The sequence below is a fragment of the Anomaloglossus baeobatrachus genome, chromosome 3 (genome assembly GCF_048569485.1).
Source record: "Anomaloglossus baeobatrachus isolate aAnoBae1 chromosome 3, aAnoBae1.hap1, whole genome shotgun sequence".
Lineage (NCBI taxonomy): Eukaryota > Metazoa > Chordata > Amphibia > Anura > Aromobatidae > Anomaloglossus > Anomaloglossus baeobatrachus.
In genome coordinates, this window is record NC_134355.1 from 502355922 (window position 1) to 502382983 (window position 27062).

At 43.9% G+C, this 27062-nt stretch overlaps 1 protein-coding gene across 1 annotated transcript; it reads left to right on the plus strand.

Annotated features, from left to right (window-relative positions):
- Positions 1 to 1470: 1470 nt before the first annotated feature.
- Positions 1471 to 20832, plus strand: SPTSSB (serine palmitoyltransferase small subunit B). Its single transcript, XM_075338569.1, has 3 exons — positions 1471 to 1539; positions 2957 to 3030; positions 18655 to 20832. Exon 3 carries the CDS (start codon positions 18683 to 18685, stop codon positions 18923 to 18925), a length of 243 nt encoding a protein of 80 aa, XP_075194684.1. The 5' UTR covers positions 1471 to 1539; positions 2957 to 3030; positions 18655 to 18682; the 3' UTR covers positions 18926 to 20832.
- Positions 20833 to 27062: the final 6230 nt, after the last annotated feature.

Below are 27062 nucleotides of genomic sequence, written 5' to 3' on the forward strand. Positions count from 1 at the left end.
AAAGGGTTGTGCAGAAAAAGTTAGAGTCAGGGGCAGTTGAGTCCGGGACGGGAGAGAAGAAGCAGAAGGGGCAGAGTGTGGCAGCTGGGTGAACAGAAAAGCGAAGGAAAAGAAGAGAAGAAGTGTCCTCAAGGGTGAAGCAGAATTGGTGTGGGTCCAGTCTGTGATAGCCGGAGTGGGAGCCAGGTGAAGTGGAGTAGCCGGGCACATCCCCACTAGAGGAGACGTCCAGAAAGGGTTTTCCCCAGCAAGAGTGTCATCTGATTGTTGCCTTTGTCTTTTGGAAGAAGTGTACAATAAACATGCCTTCTGGTTCTACAAACCTCCTTCTGCAAAGTGTCTGTACATCCGACGGCGATATCTGCACCACCACACTCTGCCCCACCATGTCATCTCCTGTCCCAAAAGTGACGGCGGAGCCAGGGGTAAGCCTGCTAGAAAAAGGGGCCACGACTACAAGCCCCGAGGCACCCCTGGCACCCCGTTACCGTTTCATCAGTGATTTTCATCAGTGTCATCAGAATTTCTTCCAAGTTTGCTCAGAGTTTCATTAGTTTTTTTCACTGAGAAGAATATGAGAACATTTCTCCACCTCCTCCTATCTTCTCTGATATTTTTCACTGACCCATAGACTTGCAAAGCCGATTTTGATAAGACACTGATGTAAAAATGAAAACAATAACGTCAGTCTGATCTTCTCTGAAAACAGTACTGTGTCAGGGCTCGCTCGCCCGGGCGTATGAATCGGACAAGTGCAATCGATAAAAAAGGGATTCAGAGCAATGTTATTCAGTGGGGCTATGGTGCTCATTTCTCAGCTATGTTCGACAAAAAAAATGGATGCCACATGGACCATCAGTATGATATTTATGGGTACATTACAATGGAAAACTGTAAATAGTCCTGTAAAAGAATAATAGCTGTGGAGTAAAAAAACGGATTGCATACAGATGACAAGTCAGAAAAAAAATCGTTCCACTTCTCTGGATGAGAAGACCTTTTTTTTTATACGCTGGTTTGACCCCAGCATTAAACACACTTGTTTCTTAAGACTTGAGACAATTTATCAAATTTACCTTCCTCCTGATGTTGGAGTCATATGTGAATATTTCATGAGGGGGGCAGACGCACCTTTCCCTATGAACTGGAAGGGTCTACATGGAGAGCCGATGATGATGTCTGCGCTGCCTGATCCGCAGTATAATATGAAGGAGACGCATAAGGAAAAAACGGAGACGTAGCCACAGTGCTGAGAAGGCATCCCAGCGCCTAAATTATCCTGCACAGTATGGATACATCATACATGCATAATATGCTCTAGTCAATTATTAATCATCACAGGTTTTCTGTATGGGAGGGATTTTTTTTTTTTTTTGCAATAGTAACAGGAAATTGGGAGGGGCAGACACACCTGAGCAGCAGCATTCAATCCCACTGACATTCACAGTTCTGACTATAGCTGCACCTGCGATCATCCTCAGTACCAGGGCTGCACTTACCTTACAGGTGGGACCATCACACGCAAAATTGGAGGTTAATGTAAGTAAAAAAATAAAAAAAGCTGCTCTACATGGATAAAAATTATAGGTCAATTGGAGTGTTTTAACTTTACTCTAAGGAAAGCTCCTAAAATATGTACCCGGGGTTTGTTTTTTTTATACTGTGTGATTTTATATATATATAAATATATATATTTTTTTTTTTTTATCTCATCACTTTCACTGCAAGTGATTGAAAATGTACAGTATGTTGGTACTTCTGATGGTGTGAACATTGTCTGTAATGGGATGGAGATGGTGGCAGACCTGTCACATACACTCGCTGCCTTCTAACCTTTTGACATTCTTTAAAGTGTGCAATGACAGATGTAGCAGAGTTGATGTGATTATTTTGCATGTCACTATTTTCTTCCTATATATAGACCATGATCCCTCGCGGGCAGGGTCCTCTCTCCTCCTGTACCAGTCTGTGCCCTGTATTGTACTTGTTTTATTCTCTATACTCCCTTTCACATGTAAAGCGCCATGGAATAAATGGTGCTATAATATATTCCAATCTGTTTACCATATTGATGTTGTGATATGGACCGTCCTAACTCCGGAGTGGTATTCCCTGAGAGAACCATTGCAGCCCTATATAGGGGAGTGATAAATGGCCGTTGTATTATTGGTGGGTGATGCTGTATCAGTATTTAGAGGCAATAGTCAAGAGGTGCCTGAAACAAGGACCAGGTACTACTAACCCCTTCCCCCTTTTCTTTTTTTTTTTTTTTTTTCTTGTGTGGAATGTTTAATCTTGGTTTTGGCTGACAATTACTGACCAAATCGTTGGCAAGTGAAAGTGGCCCAAGGATATAAAAAGTAATATTATTTGTTTGTACAATATACAATCTGTCTTTAAGACCTTTTTTTTAATTTATTTCAGAAATAGCCACACACACAATGTAACACATCAAACCAGATCCTCCAGCTTGTATATGAATAACTTGTCTTTCGAGTTTTCTGGCATGAAAACTTCTCACAATAGCGTCCCACCCATTCATCTCCTCTCGGGGATGATGGACTGATAAGGTCTTGTTGTTATAGAGGGTAGCCTTTGTTTGTCATGTGGTTGTATAGGTGCATCTGTCATCTGAGTCCATTATGTGTGGTCTTAGATGTACCAGGTGACTGTGAATCAGGGAACATTAGTAGTCAGCTTATTGTCCTAGCCATGATGTCTCTAACGGTCGGCGTTTGTGGCCAGTTTAGCTTGTGGTGACCAAAAGCCCCTGGATGTGTTTGTCGATGTTGTCAGGCAACCCCTATAGTTACTATCATCTAAGGCTTAAATTACATCTTTGGTAAGGTATCCATGCTGTGTTTGAGTGAAGGAACACGGATTTGACACCCGGACGATGTTCTGTACTTAATCTTTCGTAATATATTTTTAAACCTCCCATGTTCTTGCCTTCTAGGTCGTAACAATACAAGAAACATCTTGTTTGCCCTACTCTGCAGAGTCTGAGAAGTTTCATGCTTTTTTTGAAGGGTGAGTACTTCTACACCATCAGGTTTTGTGAGGGTATTGCCTCATATGTATACACCTTGATCAACAGCAATGGTTACTTGTTAACTACTGGGTCATCAGGTGATGTCACCAGTGACTTGTCTCCTATCTTGGACTTTTTGTTTTTGTTTTCTTTTAGTTCTGGTGAATATCCAATCTCTGCTCTGTAATTGGAAAAAAATAATCATTTAATTATACCAATTATATAGGAAACCTATGGGATCTTGGACATACAAGGAAAATGAGGCGTAAGGATTATTGTCTGCAGAACTGCTTCACCTGTAGGCCACTACTTTCAGAGTCTCATTCACATTTCAGGGTGTTGTTTGCTTGAAAATTTCTATAAGATTAGGAGTGAATTCGTCAGTGACTTACATAATGCTCCATGGGGACTTTTGGTGATAAAAAGGTACAATGAGATGTATGCCATATAGAAAAGTAACGACTACCTTGACTGTTTCCGACCCTAACCCATAGCTTAATTCAGTGTTTGTGATTTTTCACATGCAGTGTATTCGAAGGGGCTATTTATGTCATTATTTAACTTTTTGGGAGGCTGACCAATTGACTACATAAAAGTGGACCGCAAGTGTATGCAGATTGGATGATATACATGCGCTGTGTGTTCTTTGACTGGTAGCTTGGAAATACCCCCCCCCCCCTTCCCAAGGCAAGAATAACAATGGCCCACAAATGGTGAAAACTGACTCATGGACCAAAAAAAATGGATCCGGCAGTCTAATGACAAATGGCCTATCCTCTGTGGATGTAAATATGGAAAAATTTACATTCATCTTTTAAAAAGACAACATGTTCTAATTTTATCCATTTTTACAAATAGAAAATGCCATTGAAGTCTATGAAGGATTTTCAATATCTTAATGCATGTGATCACATCAGCGATATTTCATTACTTGTTCACTGACAGATCATCCATGTTTCTTCCACATTGTAAACATTTACAAACTTGTGTGACGCAGCACTAAGTATGCAATAACCTCCTCAGGATGGCGAGCGGCCAAAGCTCCACCTGCAATGGCTGTATCAATTGTCTGAAAAAGTTGTGCGGCAATTGGCCAATACAAAGGGTGGAGTTTCAGCTACATCCTAATATAAAAACATTGTACATACACCCTGTAGCAAGGAAATGAGTGGCAATAATACATGTATATAACATAGGGTACTTAGTTGACATTATTTTGATTAAATGAAGAAGTGTTTAAAGCCATCCCAATGTAATGTACCCAATGAGGATGGTCTAATGATTGGCTTCTTTAACTGGGGCAAAAGCAGGAGCCAGACCGAGCTATTTATCACCATTCTATGGAAAGCTATATAGACTCAATGTAAAGTCCAAAAAAGTGGGGGACACACCCCTATATGTCCAAGAACCTAACCAAAATCCCCCCCCCCTTTAAAAAATAAAAAGGCTGGCACATTTGTGGTGTCTTTTAGTTAAAAATATTTATTTGTACTATTACTAGTCATTTACTTGCTGCAAGTTATTTGCTCATTACCCTTATTTCAGATTGCATCTGCCATTAGCCACAATGTGAATGTGCACTTAAGCATTGCTTGAATGTGTATCGCCCCGGGGCTCGGCCGGCTGCCGAGCCGCTCGGATCCGTGCTCGTTGGTGGGTGGCTCGAGCTCCTCACGGACCCGGGGGTCACGTCGCTCTGAAAGGGGGGTGTTGGCGCTACATGTAGGGACTTCGGTGGGGAGGTCCACGGCCGGAGCCACGGTTGTTTGTAGGGGATTTGAATTTGTGACGCCACCCACGGGTTGTGGTGAATGGATGGACACCACCGCTGCCGTTGCCTAGGCACCCAGGGACGGTGTTGCGCAGCTTGGTGTTGACCCCCTTCGTGGGTAGGGGATGATGGTCCCGGGGGCCCGAGGGAGGTGCTGAGGCGGTGGAATGTATGATGCTGCTGGCGTGTCGGTGCGGTGCGCGGCCTGAAGGCACTGTTGTACTCACTATCACAAACACGCTAGAGTCTCTGGTAAACCAAACAAGATGGTGGACGGTGCCCGCAGCCGGCTGCGCTTTTCCCCTTTTTCAGGATGGTGGTTTCCGCCTTTCTCCTGCACCTCTCTTTTGTAGAAATGATGACTCCTATGCCTGAGCAACGGTAGTCCGCTCCCCAGCCTGGTGTGTGCTGGTAGAGCCCTTTTGCCCACAGACGCTGGCCCGTCGGGTCTCGATGCCTGGGTGGTTGCTTTCTACCCCTATGGTTGGGCTGTTGTCTTCAGTCGGGTCTTAGGTGGGAAAGGGCCTAAAGTCCAGTCCTCAATCAGTTGATTTGACTCAGCCCAGTTGTTTCTGGGCCTCGTACTGGGTCTGAGTACCCCTCCTGGTGCTCCGGTTTCCAATCGGTTCCCCGGTTCGGTACCGGCGGGCCACCACCTGTCCCCTGTCCTTACGGTTCCACCGGCTGTAATCCCAGCTCCTGCAGGCAGCCACCACCATCTGCCTCCTTGCCAGAGGTGACTGGGCTCCAACCCAGACACCTGGTGTTAGACTGTGGCAGATCTGGACACAGGTCTGCACTTAAACTACACTCCACTTCACTGTCAAAACTAATCCACACTGTTTTCCAGCCTCAGGGCCTGTGTACTCCTCGGTGGGCGTGGCCAATCGCCTGGCTCCGCCCCCTGGTGTGAACATCAAACCCTGAGGGAGGTGACAAGGTTTTTGTAGGTTGGCTGCTGTCACCTTATTAAGGTGGAGGGTGTTTGTGCAAGGGCAAGGGCCTACCTGTGACACCCCCCCCCCCCCCCCGGCTAGTCCAGGGCGTCACAAATGCAAACAAATATGTGCTGGCTCCTTCTTCTTTTTTTTTTTTTTTTTTATTTTTTTTTTTTTTTTTTTTTTCTTGCTTTTAGTTTCTTGTATCTTTGCACATATAGAAGTGTTGCTTCAACATTGCGACCACAAGGGTGCAGGTCAGCGGAACCGTAGAACCGGGAATGGGCGGTGGCCCGCCAGTACCGAGCCGGGGAGCAGATCTGTACAAAGCACCAAGGCAGGGCCATCAGACCCCGACCAGGCTGGAAGCAGCCGAAAATGGTCAAATCCGATAGTGACCGGGACCCCAGGGGTTCCCTTTCACCCAAGACCCTACAGAAGACTACAGTCCATACAGTGAGGATAAAAAGCCACCGCCATAGGCTAGAGATCCAAGGGCCAGCACCTGCGGGCAAAACGGGCTCCTTCGGTACATACACGCCGGTGAGCGGACTACCAGTGGGAAACCATCGGAGTCAATACATTCTACAATGGTGCAGGGAAAGACAGCCACCATCAACCTGTCCGGGGAGAGCAAAGAAACTGCAGCCGGCTGCGGGACACGTCCATCCAGCCGTTTGGTTTACCAGAGACTCTGTGAATCTGTGCCTGAGTGAGTACAACAGTGCCATCCGGCACCGTGCCGCGCTGCCCTGCAACCCTGCACCCCAGCCTTCCTGCCTCCCCGTCCACTACCGGGCCCCGGGATTACCAACGGAGGGGGAACCAACACCTAGCTGCTCCCCGCCATCGTTCCCGGGAATCCCGTCACAAGCAGCGGTGGTGCCCACTATCACCACGACCCGTGGGTGGCGTCACAAACTATCTCACAAAAACCACCCAACACCCCTTTTCACTCGGGGGCGAGGAGCGCTGCTCGAGTCCCCAGGTCCGGCCCACCGGTCGAGCCACCGAGCAGCCCCGGACCCGAGCGTAGCGAGCGCGGCCCCTCCGCCCGCAACACTCTAATAGAACTATTTGCGGTGTAAAAAAAAAAAAAAAAAAGCAGCAATCAGTCACCAGTATTTTGCTCCCCGCATATGAGATTACTCACAAGAAAATGGTAGAAGATGAAAACTGCCCAGGACAAAAAAAACTAATGCACGACCTCCAATAAATGGAGGTATCACAGGTGCAAGAGGAGCAAATCACTCTACCGTTTCCAATGATGGAGAGGAGTGATTGCGATTGCTGGATGATAAAATTGCACACTTATGGCTTGCATAGGGCACCGTTCACACATGCAGGTTTACATCATCTGGTATGCAGCCTACTAGTTACGCCCATCCTATTAGATGCCAGCGGGCTGCGCCAGTACTAAATATGTGCTCCATGCAGGGACAGTGAGTATAGTATGCAAGACCTAACATAAAGAGGCCCGGCTGCATCCTGTATAAAATGTGATGCCTCCATTTATTGGAGGTCTTGCTGCATCTTGGTACTGCATTAGGTTTTTTGTTTTTTGGGGTTTTTTTTTTGACCTGGGCAGTTTACATTTTCTGCCATTTTTCTGTGAGTAATTACTTAGCTATTGGAGGGTTTTAACTCCTTTTTGTTGCATGATGTAAAGACAGACCCTGATTCCAGCAATGTGTCACTTATTGAGCTGTTTGCTGTCATATTGATAAAATCACGGTTTCCTCTGCTGCAGATCTCAGGCTATATGCGCACGTTGCGTAATTTCATGCCTTTATGCTGCGTATCGCACTACAACGTAAACGCATGCGTCCTGCGTTCGCAGCACAATCTTATGAAGATTGTGCATAATCCAGCCGCTTGTTGCGTTTGAGAGCGCAGCGTTTTGCATGTTGAACTTATGATCTAAATCGCTGCGTTCTAAAAAGCAACATGTCACTTACTTTGTGCGCTTTGGATGCAGCTCCCACTCTGTCTATAGGAGAGGCAGCATCCAGAGCACATGAATTCTGCATCTATTCTGCAGACACACTGCATCCATTATGTAGTGTTTCTGCAGCGATTTGAAGCGCACATTCACTGCAAATCGCTGCAGATTTTTCAGCATGGACATTACGCAACGTACGCACATGGCCTAATACAGAGTTCATGAATTTGCTGGACTACCTGGCAGCACACCAGGTAGTCCTCTAATGATGATCTGCTGCTGATTTAAACTGTGATTTATCAATATTACACTAAGCAGACCAGTAAATGACACATCGCTGGTATCAGGATCTCTACTCCTATGTTATGCTGCTCTCAGATTAATGTAGGAAAATAATTAAAAACTTCAGTGTATTCCATTGAAATGACCTGTAGTACATGAAGGGGGTACAGCAGCTTCTGATCTGTCATGGTGGGCATACTCCTTCTGACTTGACTCATACTGGTACGTCATCCCAAGCTACCGCTTCCATGGCACGTACGTGCTATTGAAGCCATAACCACTGGCGGTGGCTCGTGATGACATACCCAGGCTGTGGGACGTACGCAAGTCAGAACGGTAGTAAAACGTAATCGCCTACAATTGGCATGAATAAAGCCTGCTATATACTGGTCTGTGTATAAAAGTTGTTTGCAGATGTGAGATGCTACAGATGTTTTTGTATCCGGGTGACTTTTACGCTGGTTATAAAATGTTACTGGACAAAGCACCACAATCCACCCATTCTACAAAGTGGGTGTAATGGATTTACAATGTTTATCATGATTTATGTATGAGCTTCGCTGACTTGTATACGTGCCTCGTAACTGGTCTGTCAACTAGACACCACCACAGATATGTAGGAACTCAGCTAAACCTGCTTAGTAATGCAGCCGTTTGTTCTGAAACTAGCATTTCCGGTTTTGTAGATCAAATGCAGCCTTTGAGAAAAGTCATTACACATTCCTGTTTCGGGTACATATATTCACATCTTTCATTATGTCCAAACTGTGTTTTTCCTGCACTGGTATGTCTTATAGGTATTATGTCCATTTTTGATCTTTGCCATCCAAATGTGCATCTGCATGGTATCTGTATTTGTACCCCAACAGTTTACACTGTGCATGATCAAAATTTGGTTCCTTAGATTAATAATGGCAATTATCCATAAAAAAAGTCAGGTGTAATAGAGATGATCTGTAGAAGATCAAATTTTTTTTTTTTTTTTTTGCACACCTATAGATTTGAATAGTAGTCTCACCCTATTTAATTTTCGTGCTGTCCAGTTTTTCTTCGGAGAGCACATGTCCATGTAATACATTTGATATAAATGCACTCTTAAGGCTAGAGTAATGTGAGCATATGAAAGATCAGACATAACCTATTCAGTATAATTCTTGAGGCATTACCTATATACTTTAAGGGACTCTGCCAGATGATTTTGGTTATGCAGTCTAAAGACAGCATATTGTAGGTCCTGACATGATGTCACTTATCTGTGTACTGTTATTTCCTTAATCTCCTGGTGATAAAACAAATACATTTATCACTAGCCAGACTACCTCCCTTGTGCCAGTTTATTGGACCATGAGTCCACCTCTGATAAGCAGCTCACTGTCAACAGACAGTGTACACAGAGAACTATGGTGTGGGTGAGGCTAGCATTCTGAACTCTGCTACTTATAAGGGGTGCTTCACACACAGCGAGCTCGCTGCTGAGTCACGCTTTTTGTGACGCAGCAGTGACCTCATTAGCAATCTCGCTGTGTGTGACACTGAGCAGCGATCTGGCCCCTGCTGCGAGATCGCTGCTCGTTACACACAGCCCTGGTTCGTTTTCTTCAAAGGCGCTCTCCCACTGTGACACACAGATCGCTGTGTGTGACAGCGAGAGAGCGACAAATGAAGCGAGCAGGGAGCAGGAGCCGGCGTCTGGCAGCTGCGGTAAGCTGTAACCAAGATAAACATCGGGTAACCAAGGTGGTTACCCGATATTTACCTTAGTTACCAGCCTCCGCCGCTCTCACGCTGCCTGCGCTGCCGGCTCCGGCTCTCTGCACATGTAGCTGCTGTACACATCGGGTTAATTAACCCGATGTGTACTGTAGCTAGGAGAGCAAGGAGCCAGCGCTAAGCAGTGTGCGCGGCTCCCTGCTCTCTGCACATGTAGCTCCATTACACATCGGGTTAATTAACCCAATGTGTACTGTAGCTAGGAGAGCAAGGAGCCAGCGCTCAGGGTGCGCGGCTCCCTGCACACACAGCTAAGCGGTGTGCGCTGGTAACTAATGTAAACATCGGGTAACCATACCCGATGTTTACCTTAGTTACCAGTGTCCGCAGCTTCCAGACGTCGGCTCCGTGCAAGCGCAGCGTCGCTTGCACGTCGCTGCTGGCTGGGGGCTGGTCGCTGGTGAGATCTGCCTGTTTGACAGCTCACCAGCGACCATGTAGCGATGCAGCAGCGATCCTGACCAGGTCAGATCGCTGGTCGGATCGCTGCTGCATCGCTAAAGTGTGAAGGTACCCTAAGGCTGTGTCCGCACTTTGCGTTTTCACCTGCTTTTCTGCAGCGTTTTGAACTCCAGCGTTTTCATGCCAAAATGCATGTGTTTTGATTTTCCAGCAAAGTCTATGGGAAAAGTGGATTTCTTGTGCGCACTTTGCAGTTCAAAACACTGCGTTTAATTTGCATAATTTTGGGCAATAACTCTGCGTTCAAAGAAGCAACATGTCAATTGTTTTTCCATTTGGGCTGCATTTTGCTAACATTGAAGTCAATGAAAAGTTGTAAAAAGCAAGCAATATCAAAATTCCAGCGTTTTACATGCTTTTTGGCTGCAGAAAACATGCGGTTTGGACTACATAAGCACATGCTTTTCTGACTTCAAAATAATGGAATAATATGTCCCTTTACACCCACACATAGTCCGACAATTAAATTTAATGAAAAATATTAAGTTATTAGAATTATAGTGATAAATAGTATAAAACCACTATAATTATTAAATATAACTATTTTCGTAATGATTTAAATTTTTTTTTTTTTCTTTTTTGTTACCCTTTTTTAATAGTGTTTTGTATGTCAAAACTTTTTTTAGTAGTGTCTTTGTAATCAAACCGCAGCTGACTTTAAGCAATGGAAATGCAGGTAAAAAGCTGTAAAAACGCACGCGTATTTATAACGATTTTGTGGTCAAAAGCCACTTTGGCAAAAGCAATTTCTGTCAGAGGATGCGTTTAGAATTGCAACTAGGATGACACAAATTGTGGACATAGCCTTAGACCTTTTGATTATCACAGGTGCTGACCCAGTAAACTAGGGGACACATCATTGGAATTGAGGTCTTTTCCTACATTTATGCTGCTCTCGGATTAGATAGTAAAAACCTTGTCACAGATTCTCTTTAAAAGAACCTTCACCATACATAGGTTGGCAACCAGTGGATGCATTCCTTCTCTGAAGACTCTGTGCCAAGATTTGAGTGGGGGAAAAAAGGCAACAAAACGTCAGTGTGACTATAGCCCTACTAGTCTTCTTCAAAAGTAAACCATAGCACTTGTGATGCTCAGCATATTTCTTTCTTAATAATTGCTGTGGTTCACTCTTGAAGGTTATCAGTTGAGAATGTCTCCCCATTCCCCATGTGCACTTATTTTTCATCTGTCTGAAGTGCTGACCATACTTTAATAAGTATATAGTACTGATCCCCCTAATAAGCCCTCCTTTGATAGGAGTTAATTGTTTTACTGCTAGTCCTCCATTCTATCACTAAAGGTCCAGTCACACTAAACAACTTACCAGCGATCCCAACAACGATAGGGATCGCTGGTAAGTTGCTAGGAGGTTGCTGGTGAGATGTCACACTGCGACGCTCCAGCGATCCCACCAGCAACCTGACCTGGCAGGGATCGCTGGAGCGTGGCTACACGAGTTGCTGGTGAGCTCACCAGCAACCAGTGACCAGCCCCCAGCGCCGCGTGGAAGATGCTGCGCTTGGTAACTAAGGTAAATATCGGATAACCAACCCGATATTTACCTTGGTTACCAGCTCACGCAGCTACACGTGCAGAGAGCAGGGAGCAGCGCACACTGAGTGCTGGCTCCCTGCTCTCCTAGTACAGCACACATCGGGTTAATTACCCGATGTGTGCTGCAGCTAAATGTGCACAGAGCAGGGAGCAGCGCACAATGCTTAGTGCTGGCTCCTTGCTCTCCTAGTTACAGCACACATCGGGTTAATTAACCCGATGTGTCCTGCAGCTACATGTGCACAGAGCAGGAGCCGGCACTGACAGTGAGAGCGGCGGAGGCTGGTATCAAAGGTAAATATCGGGTAACCAAGGACAGGGCTTCTTGGTTACCCGATGTTTACATTGGTTACCAGCCTCCGCAGAAGCCGGCTCCTGCTGCCTGCACATTTAGTTGTTGCTGTCTCGCTGTCACACACAGCGATCTGTGCTTCACAGCGGGACAGCAACAACTAAAAAATGGCCCAGGACATTCAGCAACAACCAACGACCTCACAGCAGGGGCCAGGTTGTTGCTGGATGTCACACACAGCAACATCGCTAGCAACGTCACAAAAGTTGTTCGTTAGCAGCGATGTTGCTAGCGATGTTGCTTAGTTTGACGGGGCCTTTAAGCTATGTGCAGTTTAGCAAGCTGTTCCCAAAACCTATGCAAAGGGACTCTGTGTGCCCATATCCGAATATTGTGCATCACAGAACCATGCACTGATGTAGAATCTGCTTTAACCCCTTAACGACCGCGGGCCGTAAAATTACGTCCTAGCGGGCATAACGTTACTGCCCGCGGTCTGCCGGCAGCATCATGCTGCAATCGGCACACATCTCAGCTGATTTTCACAGCTGAGATGTGTGCCTGCTAGGCACGAGCAGAATCGTTATCTGCTCATGCCGTTTAACCCCTTATATGGCGCTGTCAATATGTGACAGCGCCATTATAAGCACGATCGCGGTAAACTTTTACTTACCGCCCGATACCGGAAGTCACGTGACGCAATCACGTGACTTCCGATAGTTGTCATGGTAGCACAGGGTCATGTAATGACTCCTGTACTACACCTGACTTGCTTTTACTTTCGCTGTGCCAGCGAAAGAGAGAGCGTATCTGCTGTTTACAGCCTTGTAGCTGTGATCAGCAGATACTGCAGAGCGATCGGAATGCTGATCGCAATAGCCCCCTAGGGGGACTAGTAAAATAAAAAAAAAGGGTTAAAAAAATAAAATATATACACACATTTGGTATCGCCGCGTTCAGAAACGCCCGATCTATAAAAATATAAAATCAATTAATCTGATCAGTATACGGCGTAGCGGCAAAACGACGTTTTTTTGTCGCCACAACTTTTGCGCAAAATGCAATAAGAGGCGATCAAAACGTAGCATCTGCGCAAAAATGGTACCATTAAAAACGTCAGCTCGAGTCGCAAAAAATAAGCCATCACTGAGCCATAGATCCCGAAAAATGAGAACGCTACGGGTCACGGAATATGGCGTAAAACGTGCGCCACTTTTTTCAGACAAACTTCCGTTTTTTTTTTTGTTTTTTTTTACCCCTTATATAAAAGTAAACCTATACATGTTTGGTGTCTACGAACTCGCACTGACCTGAGGCATCACACCCACTCATCAGTTTTACCATATAGTGAACAGAGTGAATAACATATCTCAAACAATAGTGCTATCGCACTTTTTTGCAATTTTTCTGCATTTGGAATTTTTTTGCCGTTTTCCAGTACACTATATGGTAAAACTGATGGTTTAATTTAAAAGTACAGCTCGTTCTGCAAAAAATGAGCCCTCACATGACCATATTGACTGAAAAATAAAAAAGTTACACGCCTCAGAAAAAGAATGGCGATAAAAAAAAAACAGAAAGCGAAAAATCGGCCGGTCGTGTATTCCCATCTCCAAGATCCTATCCCAATATGTAGTTGGTATATTATTAGCAAATGCCTCCAATTACAAATTCTCTGTCGTTACCTCATGTTCAGGGAACTGCAGGACCTTAGGTATCCATAGTTACGACCATGCATATAGTCACAGCCAGTTAGTTGCTAGTGGCCATAAGCATGCATACTTAAGGTCCTGCAATGCCCTGAACATGAGGTGAGCGACAGTGAATCAGAAGAATTATTCTACATTTCTAATTTAAGGTATTTATAATGAATAATATTACAACTACTACATATTTTGGATAGGATGGGAAATGCCTTTTAAAGTTTCATCCAAACGTTGGTGTAACACAGAATGCCTGCATGTTTCCTGACCTGAAACCTGAACTTGATCAGCTCAAACATTCCTGTAAGGCAGACTAGTTTAGGTCAGGAGACCTTAACCAGTTTGTGGTACACCATTGCCTAAATGAGGACTTGGGGACATAGGATAGGTCATCAACGTCTGATCGGCCGTGGTCTGACACCCCGTACCCCCCCCCCCCCTTCCCGATCTGTTGATCTTGGCAGCGGGTGGCTGGAAATGCTCAGATTTGGAGCTGCTTCATCTTCTGATAATGGTCGCTGCCGGGTACTGAACATCCGCATCCCATTTTTAAATCTATGGGAGGCTGATGTGTGCAATATTTTGCCACGGCCACAATCAGGAAACGGGGCAGCTCTGGAACTTAGCATTTCTGGCCCCCTGATGCTGCCATCCGTATCAAAAACAGCTGATCAGCAGGAATGCTGAGTGTCGGACCTCGGTGGATCAGACATTGATGGCCTATCCATAGAATAAATCATCAATGTTAGGCCAGAGTCACACTTGCAAGAGACTCACGTGATTCTCGCATCGCATCACCTGGCACGGCAGTGCAGCACCCCGGGGCCTCAGGCTCACCCGTCGCCAGTGGTACTCTGGGGTCGCTGTGACTGGCCTGACTTGGCTCTGTGGCCCCGTTGTCGTCATTAAAGAAGGTTGCACAGTGTCCTGGTAATGAGGGATGGGTGGGTTTGCTTTGCAGCACCACCCGTGTTGTGCGGCCAAGGATTCAGCCACCGCTGCGAGATGTGGCTCTTCCCTGGGGCTGATGTTGACGCAGCTAAGGTAGTGCAGCTCCCCACAGGTGAAGCGAGCCCCAGGGGTAGCGACGGGGGAGAAGGGCCGTTGGCGCCGAAGCCTGTGGCGACGGCGCCAGTAATAAGGGACTGAGGCAATGGTTGCGCGTCTGGGTCTTTTACTCACAGTTCTTATGATGCTGCCCTCAGGGTTCCGGTCACCGCCATGCTGGGCCCCAGCCGATCCTGGATGAATTAGAGGTCACCCCACCGGTGTTGTGGAGCGTGTGAGACCTTCCTCCTCTGCCCTGACACCGGGGTTCACCGTGGCCTGAAGCAATTTGGGGACTCCGCCGTCGGTGTTAAGTGTCCCGTCCCATATGCAGGTCTGATGTGGGGTCCAGCCGTGGCCCTGTTCCCGGATTATATATATATGTGTATATATATATATATATAATTTATTATAATATTTTCTCACTGTGCTCCAGGAAAATGGGTAGTGGGCAGCGGGATTTGGAATCCCCATCCCCTGCAGATTTGTTAGTCCATGAAGGTTTCCCTAACCAAGGGCTCTGCACCCCGACAGCACTGTGGGAACGGTTAGGCTCGACCTCAGCTACCATGTTTTCCTCTCTCACCGGCTCCACCCAGTCGTCTCCTGCTTCTCTCCATCCTCCCGGTCACTTCCATTCTACCCGGTCATAGCTACAGAAGCTTTTAAGCACTCTCTATAGCAGCTGTGGTATTACAAATTCCATGATGTTCTGGCCCTTTCTCCTTTCCCGAGATAGATCTGAAGCATGCATCCTGGGTGGTCTCCCTGAGGAGAGCTGGGCAGCACACACCCCCCCCCATCCCCCAGGGACCTGTTGTTCCTTCTCCGTCCCAGACTGATCTGACTAGAAACTGTTTGCTTGCTCACTTCCCCAAGCAGCCCCCACCTTTGCGATGACTAATTGGTGGTTGCCTCAGCAACTGGGAAATCCCCAGCTGGCTGGCTTCCTGTGTATCTGTGCAAGTGATGAGCTCAGGATGTGTGTAAGCTCTGAACACCAGTGGTTAACCCCTTCTTACCTGGATCAGGACTGCACCTTAAGACAGATGCAGTACCTTGTGGCGACTGAGGCTTCAGGAGTGCCACAGGTGCACACTCCGGACAGGAGCAGGTTGGCTATGCAGCTGAGACGCTCCTGTCTGGAGGGCGGCAGGCCATGCCGGATGATGTGATGCGACTATCTTGCAAGTATGACCCGGTTTTAAAGTATTGGACAACCTCTTTAAGGCTGGTGTGACACACCTTTTAAGTGGGAAAAAAAACTGCACGTTGTAAGATATTAAATGCACCACATAGAAATTAGTATTTTGTGGAGCATTTTTTGTATTTCTGGTTTATTTTTATCTTTCAGACTGCAGTATGTCCTGGGTATTTAAAAACACAAACACTTTAAAAATGACATGAATTTCAAGCATTTTTCATAAGGTGTGTGTGTGGGGGGTTTTTTTGGTTTTTTTTAACACTATTAAGCATTGGGATTTTTTGTATTTAGATATGGAAGTTAAAATTCAAAATTATAACTTCATGTCATAATGAGCAGACATTTGTAGAAAAAGAAACATTCAATGTGTAGCATATAGGGCTATATGATATGTACCTAGAAAACCCCTTCTAAATTTTAGATCAGTGGTAATCACAAGTATTTTAAGTATCCGAAATTAAGGAACTTTGCAGTTTACTCGATGTTAAAACTTTGCACTGTTCCTGAGCTGCCACATGTGGTGTTGTGACTTCAATCTCTTTAACACTAGAAGTCCCAGGAATTTCGAGCTCTCTGGGTTCCAAAGGCAGAAGTGTTAAATGACCCCTCTCTGGGACTTCTAGTGTTAATTCCTGCTACAATCTGTTCAAAGCACAGAGATTTCCTCCCTAAGCTTTGAACTGTTCAGCCAGAAGCTGTGCCGTGAGCTCTGAGCAATGATGTCATAGAAGTGTGGCCTGTGATCCTCCAGCAGTTTCATAGAGGGCAAATTGCAGACTCGCAAAATAGTAGTCTTATTAGTTTGGCTAATGGTGCAGGGCGTTCCAGAGTTATTACAGTAGAATAAATTAACACATTACTCATTATTCCCCTACACTAACCAGCGTCCTCATATATTAACGTTACTACAGGTGTGTTGGGATAGTGCATACTATATGAAGTGGGGGAAAAACTGTGTGCAGCTACATCCATCTTGAGGCTATATACTAGTCTCTAGATGGTTCTTTGTTGGAAGACTAGAGTGGGTGAGCATTGAAGCTTGGATATAAGGGTGGGAACAGACACAGCCCTGCCTGTTGGATATTTTTGTGTAAAGGCATAGATGGAGAGCTGGTAGAAAGTTCAGGATGTAAACCAAAAAAATAGCTGCAAGGTGCTGAAGGAGAGCTAAAAGAAAGTTAACTGGTTTGGAGACTAGGCCTCCTTCACACATCGGTGTCTTCAGTACCTGTGATGTCAATCATCACATGTACTGAGGTGATACGTGTGACATGTACCGGAGAAAACACAGGTCACATAACAGGTTTTTTTTTTTTTTGCATATATACTTTGTCACTGGCGCTTCGGTCTCTTCCTCTGCTGTTGCTTCTGGTCCCAATCATTACAAATTCACTGAGCTCTCCTGGAAGTAACAGCACTGGAGACAGTTAAGCATACCAGCTCGTGCTGTCCGGATGAAAGTCACACGGCACAAGGACAACACACGTAGAAAGAACACACATACAGTTTCACCATGGACCATGCAAAACGTTCGTGTTTTGCACAGACATATGAAAGTGGCCTTGCAGAGATTGCTAGATCTGCTTCTGCTTCCTCCCTTTTTTTTTTCTTTTTCTCCTCTCCCTCCTTTTTGAACATTGGAACAGGCTCTACTCTGCTCTACTCTACCAGCCCCCACCTGTCTGATTTACTGTGGCCGGATGTAAAAAATGGGGGCTGCTGTAAGTGATGTTTTACCCGCGCTGGCTATCAATATATGGCGGAAGTCTACATAATTTTTTATTTATTTCTCTTCACACTACTATATAGAAAACTGACTGCAAAGAATCACAAACGCAGACACCGGGTGGGGTGCATGTATCGCAGTCTGCAACCAATCACAGACCCTGGCATAGAGGGAGGGAGAAGTAGTGACTATTGATGAACCTTAATTAGCTGGCCTGGAAGAGATTTGACTGCAGCATAACTATCCTGTTCTTACTACCATTAGTAGCCCATGTCATTATATTATTTTATTTTTATTTATTTCTTAGTGATTTCCCTGGCCAATCACAGCCATGCCAATTCTTCGCTTGGCTGCAATGGCCTGGAACTTGCTAATTGGCTGCTCGGCAACCTTTCAACAAGCTTTTGTTATTGTGACAAACCCGAAAAGGAACCGGGGTTCATTCATCCCTAGTCTATAGACCATCTGCTATATAAGAAGACATCGGTATAGGACCTGATAACAGATTCTACGTTAAGGGGCTTCAAGTTTTTCCTCTGCATGAAAGCAAGTTCTGCACTTATGATGACTGACGTACTTCTCTTTGGCATAGCATGTAAAATGTAGTGTAAGCTGACGATGATGGTAAGTACCGCTACTGCCATTCTTCTTTGACCACAAGGAAAGATGGCTGCACAGTTCTTCAGTAGTGGGTGAATACTCTCATAGGTAACCAGCCAGAAACCTCCAAATGTAGATAAAACAGTAGAAGCAGCAATCAATTGGATATATGTGCAACCTCGTGAGCTTTATTAACCCAAGCCATGTATCCAGGTGAATAAGGGTCGCTCATTTTCACCTATATTCATTGACGTGCATCTCCTACTCTGCCTTGGCTTTCTACTCAGGATTTAGGTCTATTTATAAACTGGTTTCTTTCTTTTTTCTAGGTCTGGCATTGCAGCCATACTGCTAAAGATGGATGTAAAGCATATTAAAGATTACCTCTCTTGGCTGTACTATCAATATCTCCTCATAACATGCAGCTACGTACTGGAGCCCTGGGAGCAGTCCATTTTTAACACTGTGCTATTAACGGCAATTGCAATGATGATTTACAGCTCTTACGTCTTCATACCCATTCATGTTTGTCTGGCAGTGGAGTTTTTCTCTGGAATCTTTGGAGGGCAGCACGAAAGTACTATGACCCCAATGAGCTGACATGCTCTGCGCAAGCTTTTCAATGGATCCATTTGATTGCTCATTGGACTTACGTCTTCATAATGGCTGGAACTATGGAGGTTTACGTAATATTTGTGCTGTGCATAGACTCCTAAATGGAAGATATTGATTTCTTCCGGTTTTCTAATTCATCTGAAAATGTATTATGAATGTTGACAGAATTAAATGTCCACTTTGTACATAGTGTAATATATCTGAGCTTTATATACAGGTCTTAAGATTTAGTTAAAATATTTAGTATACATCTATAATATCAAAATAACCCATTTTCTTATTTCGATGATGACGACAAAGCCATATTGAATTCAGATGTCTGTGTTTGACTGTCTGAGAATGGACTACGAAACACGAGCTGGCCATGGGTCTACTGACTCAACCTCATAAGCATATATGAGACTGTAGGGTTTATCAGGTTTGGATCAAGAGATTGGCTTGTCTATTCATCGGGGTCCATACTTAGACCATGAGACACGGATGTCTGAATTCTGCCTTGGGAAGTATACATGTGTAATCTATAGTATCCTCTATGCAAACTATAGTGTACTGTAACCAGAGCATATAGTATATATGGTTTCATGATTGGTTCCAACTATGCTGCTATTTTAACTAATATATTACAAATTGTTTTATTGGTCTGAACTAGCATTATCATGCTGTGTTCGGTCCCTGGGATAGGAGAAGATATCTGGTCCTAAATTGGTTAATTGTAGTAAATCAGCTCATTAAAATTCAAATCTGCAACAAAGCAAGGGGGTTTTTGCAAATCTCTCCTCATCAATGTAGTAGGTGGTTGCTCGTAGTGTTAGACCTCAACCCAAACATCCCAATATATCATGAATCGCAGAAGAAATTGCAGCTCACCCCTTTATCAAATGATGGGGTGTTGTTTATCCACCAAATGATGTAACGACCCCTCCTTAATTGATCTTGGTCAAGCTATGACCTGCTGTGGTTTCTTCTTTAATTGGAAGTAATATAAATGTCATCAGGATTAATATCCCAAAGCAGACTTGCCACTTTTTTGCACATTGGAGATCTGATTCTTTGTCATCTACAGTATGCAAGGGACTTGTATTGATGAAGTGCTCTTTAGAATAATGATCATGAGTATTAAGAGCAGGGCATTACCATATAATGAAATAATGTTTGCACTTCTCTGAAGTAATGGGTTGAGGTTCCAACATGATAAGACAATGATGAATGTGGCTGTCGGGTCGCAGCTCTTCTCCAACAGACAGGTTTGAATCATCTAACAATTGGGTCTTCAGTTTGGACCTTCGGGTGAACTACATAAAAAAACAATCTAGAAGAAAATGAATGGAGCAGAATACAACAGTGTACATTAATTTATAGGTGATGATTAATGACCCCAATTCTTATTTATCCATATAAAGAGACCTGTGTGCCTAATCATCCCTTATAACAAATCTACTATACTGTGACCTGTTTGAAGTTCTCTGTTAATGAAGTTTAGGAGAAGGTCCTGGTGAGATCAGATTCTTTATCCATTTGTCTTCTATTGATGGACTATCCTCAAATATTAAAATAAAACCTTTTTGATAAACTGATATCTAATGGAGGTTAGTTAGATGTATTCTCAATCGTGTGCAGTGCTCCCCAACTTGACTCCTCAAGGCACACTAACCGATCACGGTCTTGGGATATCCTTACTATTATACAGGTTATACTTCTATCACTTTTGTAGCAGCAGGAAATCTTGAAAACATCTGTTAGCGGACCTTGAAGACTGGAGTTGGGAAATACTGGTCTAATGTACAGATTAACTGTTCATTAGACTAATGTGTTTTGTTCTTGTGTTAACTTATTTCTGCAATATTGTTTCATTGATATTCAATTTATGAACTAAGTTTTGCATACTTTAATAAAAGCTACACAATCTGGTATTGTAATGCATTCACTTGTGTTTTCACTGTTTCATATGGTAACTAAACTGATGTCACATCCAGGAAGCTGAGAATTGAAATTGAATTGGTTGACCTGCTTCATCTTATTGCCCGCATACACATTGGATAGCTGCCATCTTAAGAGTCGGCTGAAAGATATCTCCCGGTTTCTCTGGTAACGGCTTACCTAACAGTAGAACAAATGGATCAGCTGCTGAGATTTAGAAGTATGGACCCTTTTCTGCAGAGTTGTGAACGTCCCATACACAGTGCTGTCCGTAGATGCCATGAATATTGGTGGGCTCTGTCAACCTTAGTCTAATACATATGGAGGTTTTGAGAATCCTTTTTGTGGTGTGGGAATCTTCAGACCAGGGCATAATTCCGAATGCATTGCCAATTATTTTTCCACTTCTTGACCTTTCCGTTTTCACAGCTCTCCCATTTGGATCAGATTTTCAAGAACACTTCCTAAAGTCATGACTTATCTGTACAAACTTTTGCTTGGACATCTTTGGCTCATATCCTTTTGGCATTCTACATACTATCTTAACACAAATTCTTTATTCTGGTACCCCAACAATGTCATCCAGCTACTAACCATAATGCAGTATTGTTGTACTCACTATGCACCCTACAGTAATTGGTGCTATAATTCCTCAAAAGTACATGAGTTAATCAGATATTGCCCTCAATCAATAATAGTGCCATGTGCAAAGGACCCAAACATAATGGTGTTAATCACAGTATCCCCGACAGTAATGCAATATTGCCCTTAATCTGTAATACTATTCGCAAAGTACCCTAAAAATACAATTTAGGCAGCTGATTTACCTTCATAATGTAAAATAACCTACAAAACATTCTCAAAATAATTGTACAGTGTTTTACAATAGTTTATACAGTTGTGCTCAAAAGTTTACATACCCTGGCAGATGTTTTGATTTCGTGACCTTTTTTTCAGAGAATAGGAATTATAACACACAAGCTTTTTTTTTTTTTTTTTTTCCTTTCATGGATAGGGTGAAGCAATGTGTCAATCTTTTTAACCTATTATCTACCAATGTCCTTTTTTTGGGACTCCTGATCTTTTGCTTAAACTTCATTAAACTAATCATTAATTCATTTAATTTATACATTAAATTCATTAATTTTGCTTATTCCATTTTCAATTTTTATTTTATCATTAAAAATCTGTCATTTAATAAAAAAAAAATTCTAATTTGGAAAGTAATGGGTTAAATCATAATGACAACCAAAAACATCGAAATAACTCTGATCAAATGTTCACATACCCTGGTGATTTTGGCTTGATTACATTTATTAGCCATTCAAACCCATTTGTGTTAACTTCTGTGCATGTAAAGTCCTCACCTGTGACCTGTTTGCTTGTAATCAATGTATGTGCATAAAAGCTGAGCAAGTTTCTGGGATCCAGACACTCTTGCATCATTCATCCAGCCAATGACCTGGGGGGAAGGCAAAAGAATTGTCGATGGATCTATGGGAAAAGATAGTTAAACTATATAACAGGAACGGGATGCAAAAAGATATCCAAGGAATTGATAATTCCAGTCAGCAGTGTTCAAACTGTGATTTAACAAATGGAAAATCAGGGGTTCTATAAAACCCAAACCACAATCATGTAGATCAACAAACATTTTGGCCACATCTGCCTGGATAATTGTTCAGGATGCAAGGAAAAACCCAAAAATAGCATTAGCTGAAATACAGGACTCACTGAAAACTAGCGGTGGGGCTGTTTTAAGATGCACAATAAGGAGGTACTTTAATAAAAATGAGCTGCATGATCGAGTCACCAGAAGAAAGCAATTACTGCACAAATACCAGAAAGTATCTCACCTACAATATGCCAAACTGCACAGAAACAAGCCTCCAAACTTCTGGAACAAGGTAATTTGGAGTGATGAGACTAAAGTCAAACCTTTTGGCCACAACCATAAATGTAACATTTGGAGAGGTTTTAATAAGGCCTATGCTGAAATGAACACCATTCCTACCGTAAAGCATGGAGGGTAGGGATGGGTGGGGTTTTGTTTTTTTTTTTTTTCTTTTTCCGCTTTTCTCTCCCCCCTCCCCACTGATGGTCAGGATCGGAGAGACTCATCCAATCATTTTGTAAAGATCGAGATAACATGATCTTGCGTCCCGATCCTTGACTTTACAGTTATGGAATGGGGCTGGGGGACTGTAAAGTAAAGAATACAGTTAATAATCAACATTGTCATTATACTTACAGGTCCCACGACGCATCCTGCAGACTCTGTCTCCAGCCCCTTCTCCTTCCGAGTTCAATCATCGCTGTGTCGCCCGGTAACCAAAGGACCTTCCATGACGTCATAGCATGTGACCAATCGTGTGACTGTTGTATTATCTCATTGGTTACAGACTGCTCACATGGCTAGGACGTCATGCTAGGTCCTGTAGCATCAGCATGCTCGCCCAAGCATCTCAGTACACTCGGCGAGCACCGTGTACCAGTGAGATGCTCGAGCACATACTTGGCTCCCCCCTCCCTGTATGTCAGCACTCCTTACAGAGTCAGCCCGCATGCAGGGATTAGTTGCCACAGCCGGTGAATAGCGGCACCAGGAATCAAGTGATCGGAGATCACCATTGCTATAGTAAGGTTACTATGGCAGTGGTGACGTCACCGTTTACCAACCCGCCTCTGTTCACTCAGAGTGACTAGACAGCGCAGGGATGGGTTGAAGGAGACAGAAGACCCGGATCGTGGAGGGGGTGAGAGGGAGTAATAAACATGGAGTCCCTAAGCATGTCGTCTGTGTATTTATTTCTAATGAAGTGTATTTTCTGTTTTTTTGTTTTGTTTTTTTTAACCCTTTTATTGGAGATTCTTAATGGCTGGGTCAAACTTGGCCTGACATTAAGAATCTTGGGCTTTATACCATCTGGTAAACCAAAGCTGGTATTAACCCCTTATTACCTAGCATGCCACCAGGGCCGCTGGAAGAGAGTTAGATACAGCGGCAGAAGATGGCGCTTCTATGAAAGTGCCACTTTCTGGGGCGGCTGTGGATTTCAATTCCCAGCGGGGGGGACGGGGGCAGAAAGCTTGGGCCACCCTGCGTTGCAGATTCCAATCCCCAGCTGCCTAGTTGCCCTGGCTGGAAACAAAAAATTGGACGGAGCCCATGACGGGTTGTGGTTTTTTTTTTTTTTTCCCATATCATGAAAAGGGCTTCCCTATATTTTTGATTCCCAGCCACGTCCAAATAGGCAGCTAGGGGTTAGGGGGCAGCCCGTACCTGCCTGCTGTACCTGGCTAGCATACAAAATATGGCAAAGCCCACTTTTTTTTTTTTTTTTTTTTTTTTTTTTTTACTTTTTGGCCAAAAAACTGAAAAAAGGGCTTCCATGGATTTTCCATTGCCAGTGAAGGTAACAGCAAGCACTGGGGGTTATCAGCCAGTAGCTGCTTGGATTATCCTTAGCAATAGAAAATGCAGCGGGTTTCCACGCATTTTTTTTTTTTTTTTTTTTAAAAATGTTTTAAATAACAGAAAAAAAAAAATGCGCTTCCCTGTATTTTGATTGCCAGCCAAGGTAAATCCAGGCAGATGGGGGTGGCATAACTACCACAACTTGGCACTGGAATTAACCAGCCAAGAAAGAAGTGAATCAATACCAAAATCACTATCAAATCTTAAACATTTTATTCTCAATAAATTCATTCAATAAATATATAAACAAGAGAGCCACCTGGGGGGCACATGGTTCCAGAACTATTTAGTCATCGGATCTTATCAATTGTTCAACATAACAAAGAGTGACCATGCTGTGGAGACACGGGGCTCAGTGGGTGCTCTCGTCCACTAAAACCCGCCGCCTTTAGAAAGACAGCGTGGCTCAGGGCTCATCCCAACTGAACACCGGCCTCCTTAACCATGGACGTAACACTACTCAGACAACACAGGGTGAGGGAACCACAATAATTAGACTTTAATGGATCCCCAAACAATTAACGGCACATAAAACATAACCAGCAAAACACACAAATGTAACAGGCAACAGAGTCTCACCCTTCCGCTGGCTCACCAGGGATTTAGAATGTCCATGCCTCACAGGTTCCAGGGCTACTTACTCCAATACAGCAGCACCCTGCTTTCGGCGGGCACCCACCGTGACTGGAATAATGCCAGATTTAGGAAGCTGTGTGAGGTCTGCAAAGTCTGTAACAGGGGACTGAACTGTCCCAACCTGAGTGTCCTCCTTAGGTAGTCCTGGTATGATGATACAATCCTGGCAGCCGGGGGCGAAATCCCTAGGCTGTGGATATGGTCTTCAACCGGAACTGGAGCCCCTAGATTGAAGCCATAAGATATCCTGATCCTCTAGTCAGCTCCAAAGAGCTTAGACTGGATCCATCAGCATCCATCAACCTTCATCAACCTGGTGGCTTAAAGAAATCCCTTTTATAGCCACAGCCTTCCACTTGGATACACTGCGTCCTCATCGATTGGTTGGACAAGAGCGCCTCTCCCATTGGATGAATCTCAAGCTGCATGGACAATGTTCATCCAAATGAGGTCTACAGAAAGACTGAAGATATCAACATGGAGTCTGCAAGTCACAGACTCAACAATGGCTACTAAGGTAATCACATTAGCAATACACAACTACAATACAATGGTTACTGGAAAAGTCTGGAGAACAATACGTCTGGCTTTCAGTGGCCAACACAATTACATTGAGTCAACAAGAGTCTTGTAAAAACAATGAGGGACTTCTCCCCCGTCTATAAGCAATCTATCATGCTGTCTGGCTGAATTTTAAGAAACTTTAACCCATGAGAGTCCATGTCGTCACACATGCATCACATCAGTCAGGTATAATATTCCATATCATATATCAATCACAATGATTTCATGCTGATATGAAACAAAGGGAAAATACATTAGAACATGGCATTGACCACCATAGTGTATTTTTTAGACCATCAAGGCATATAAAATAGTCATATATGGCTCCAAAGTGCCGATAAATGCTAACATATACAGTTAGGTCCAGAAATATTTGGACAGTGACACAATTTTCGCGAGTTGGGCTCTGCATGCCACCACATTGGATTTGAAATGAAACATCTACAACAGAATTCAAGTGCAGATTGTAACGTTTAATTTGAAGGTTTGATCAAAAATATCTGATAGAAATTGTAGGAATTGTACACATTTCTTTACAAACACTCCACATTTTAGGAGGTCAAAAGTAATTGGACAAATAAACCAAACCCAAACAAAATATTTTTATTTTCAATATTTTGTTGTGAATCCTTTGGAGGCAATCACTGCCTTAAGTCTGGAACCCATGGACATCACTAAACGCTGGGTTTCCTCCATCTTAATGCTTTGCCAGGCCTTTACAGCCGCAGCCTTCAGGTCTTGCTTGTTTGTGGGTCTTTCCGTCTTAAGTCTGGATTTGAGCAAGTGAAATGCATGCTCAATTGGGTTAAGATTTGGTGATTGACTTGGCCATTGAAGAATGTTCCACTTTTTTGCACTCATGAACTCCTGGGTAGCTTTGGCTGTATGCTTGGGGTCATTGTCCATCTGTACTATGAAGCGCCGTCCGATCAACTTTGCGGCATTTGGCTGAATCTGGGCTGAAAGTATATCCCGGTACACTTCAGAATTCATCCGGCTACTCTTGTCTGCTGTTATGTCATCAATAAACACAAGTGACCCAGTGCCATTGAAAGCCATGCATGCCCATGCCATCACGTTGCCTCCACCATGTTTTACAGAGGATGTGGTGTGCCTTGGATCATGTGCCGTTCCCTTTCTTCTCCAAACGTTTTTCTTCCCATCATTCTGGTACAGGTTGATCTTTGTCTCATCTGTCCATAGAATACTTTTCCAGAACTGAGCTGGCTTCATGAGGTGTTTTTCAGCAAATTTAACTCTGGCCTGTCTATTTTTGGAATTGATGAATGGTTTGCATCTAGATGTGAACCCTTTGTATTTACTTTCATGGAGTCTTCTCTTTACTGTTGACTTAGAGACAGATACACCTACTTCACTGAGAGTGTTCTGGACTTCAGTTGATGTTGTGAACGGGTTCTTCTTCACCAAAGAAAGTATGCGGCGATCATCCACCACTGTTGTCATCCGTGGACACCCAGGCCTTTTTGAGTTCCCAAGCTCACCAGTCAATTCCTTTTTTCTCAGAAT

Bases quoted from the DNA above. Each gene is read 5' to 3' on its own strand.
- SPTSSB (XM_075338569.1), top strand. From the start codon at position 18,683: ATGGATGTAAAGCATATTAAAGATTACCTCTCTTGGCTGTACTATCAA.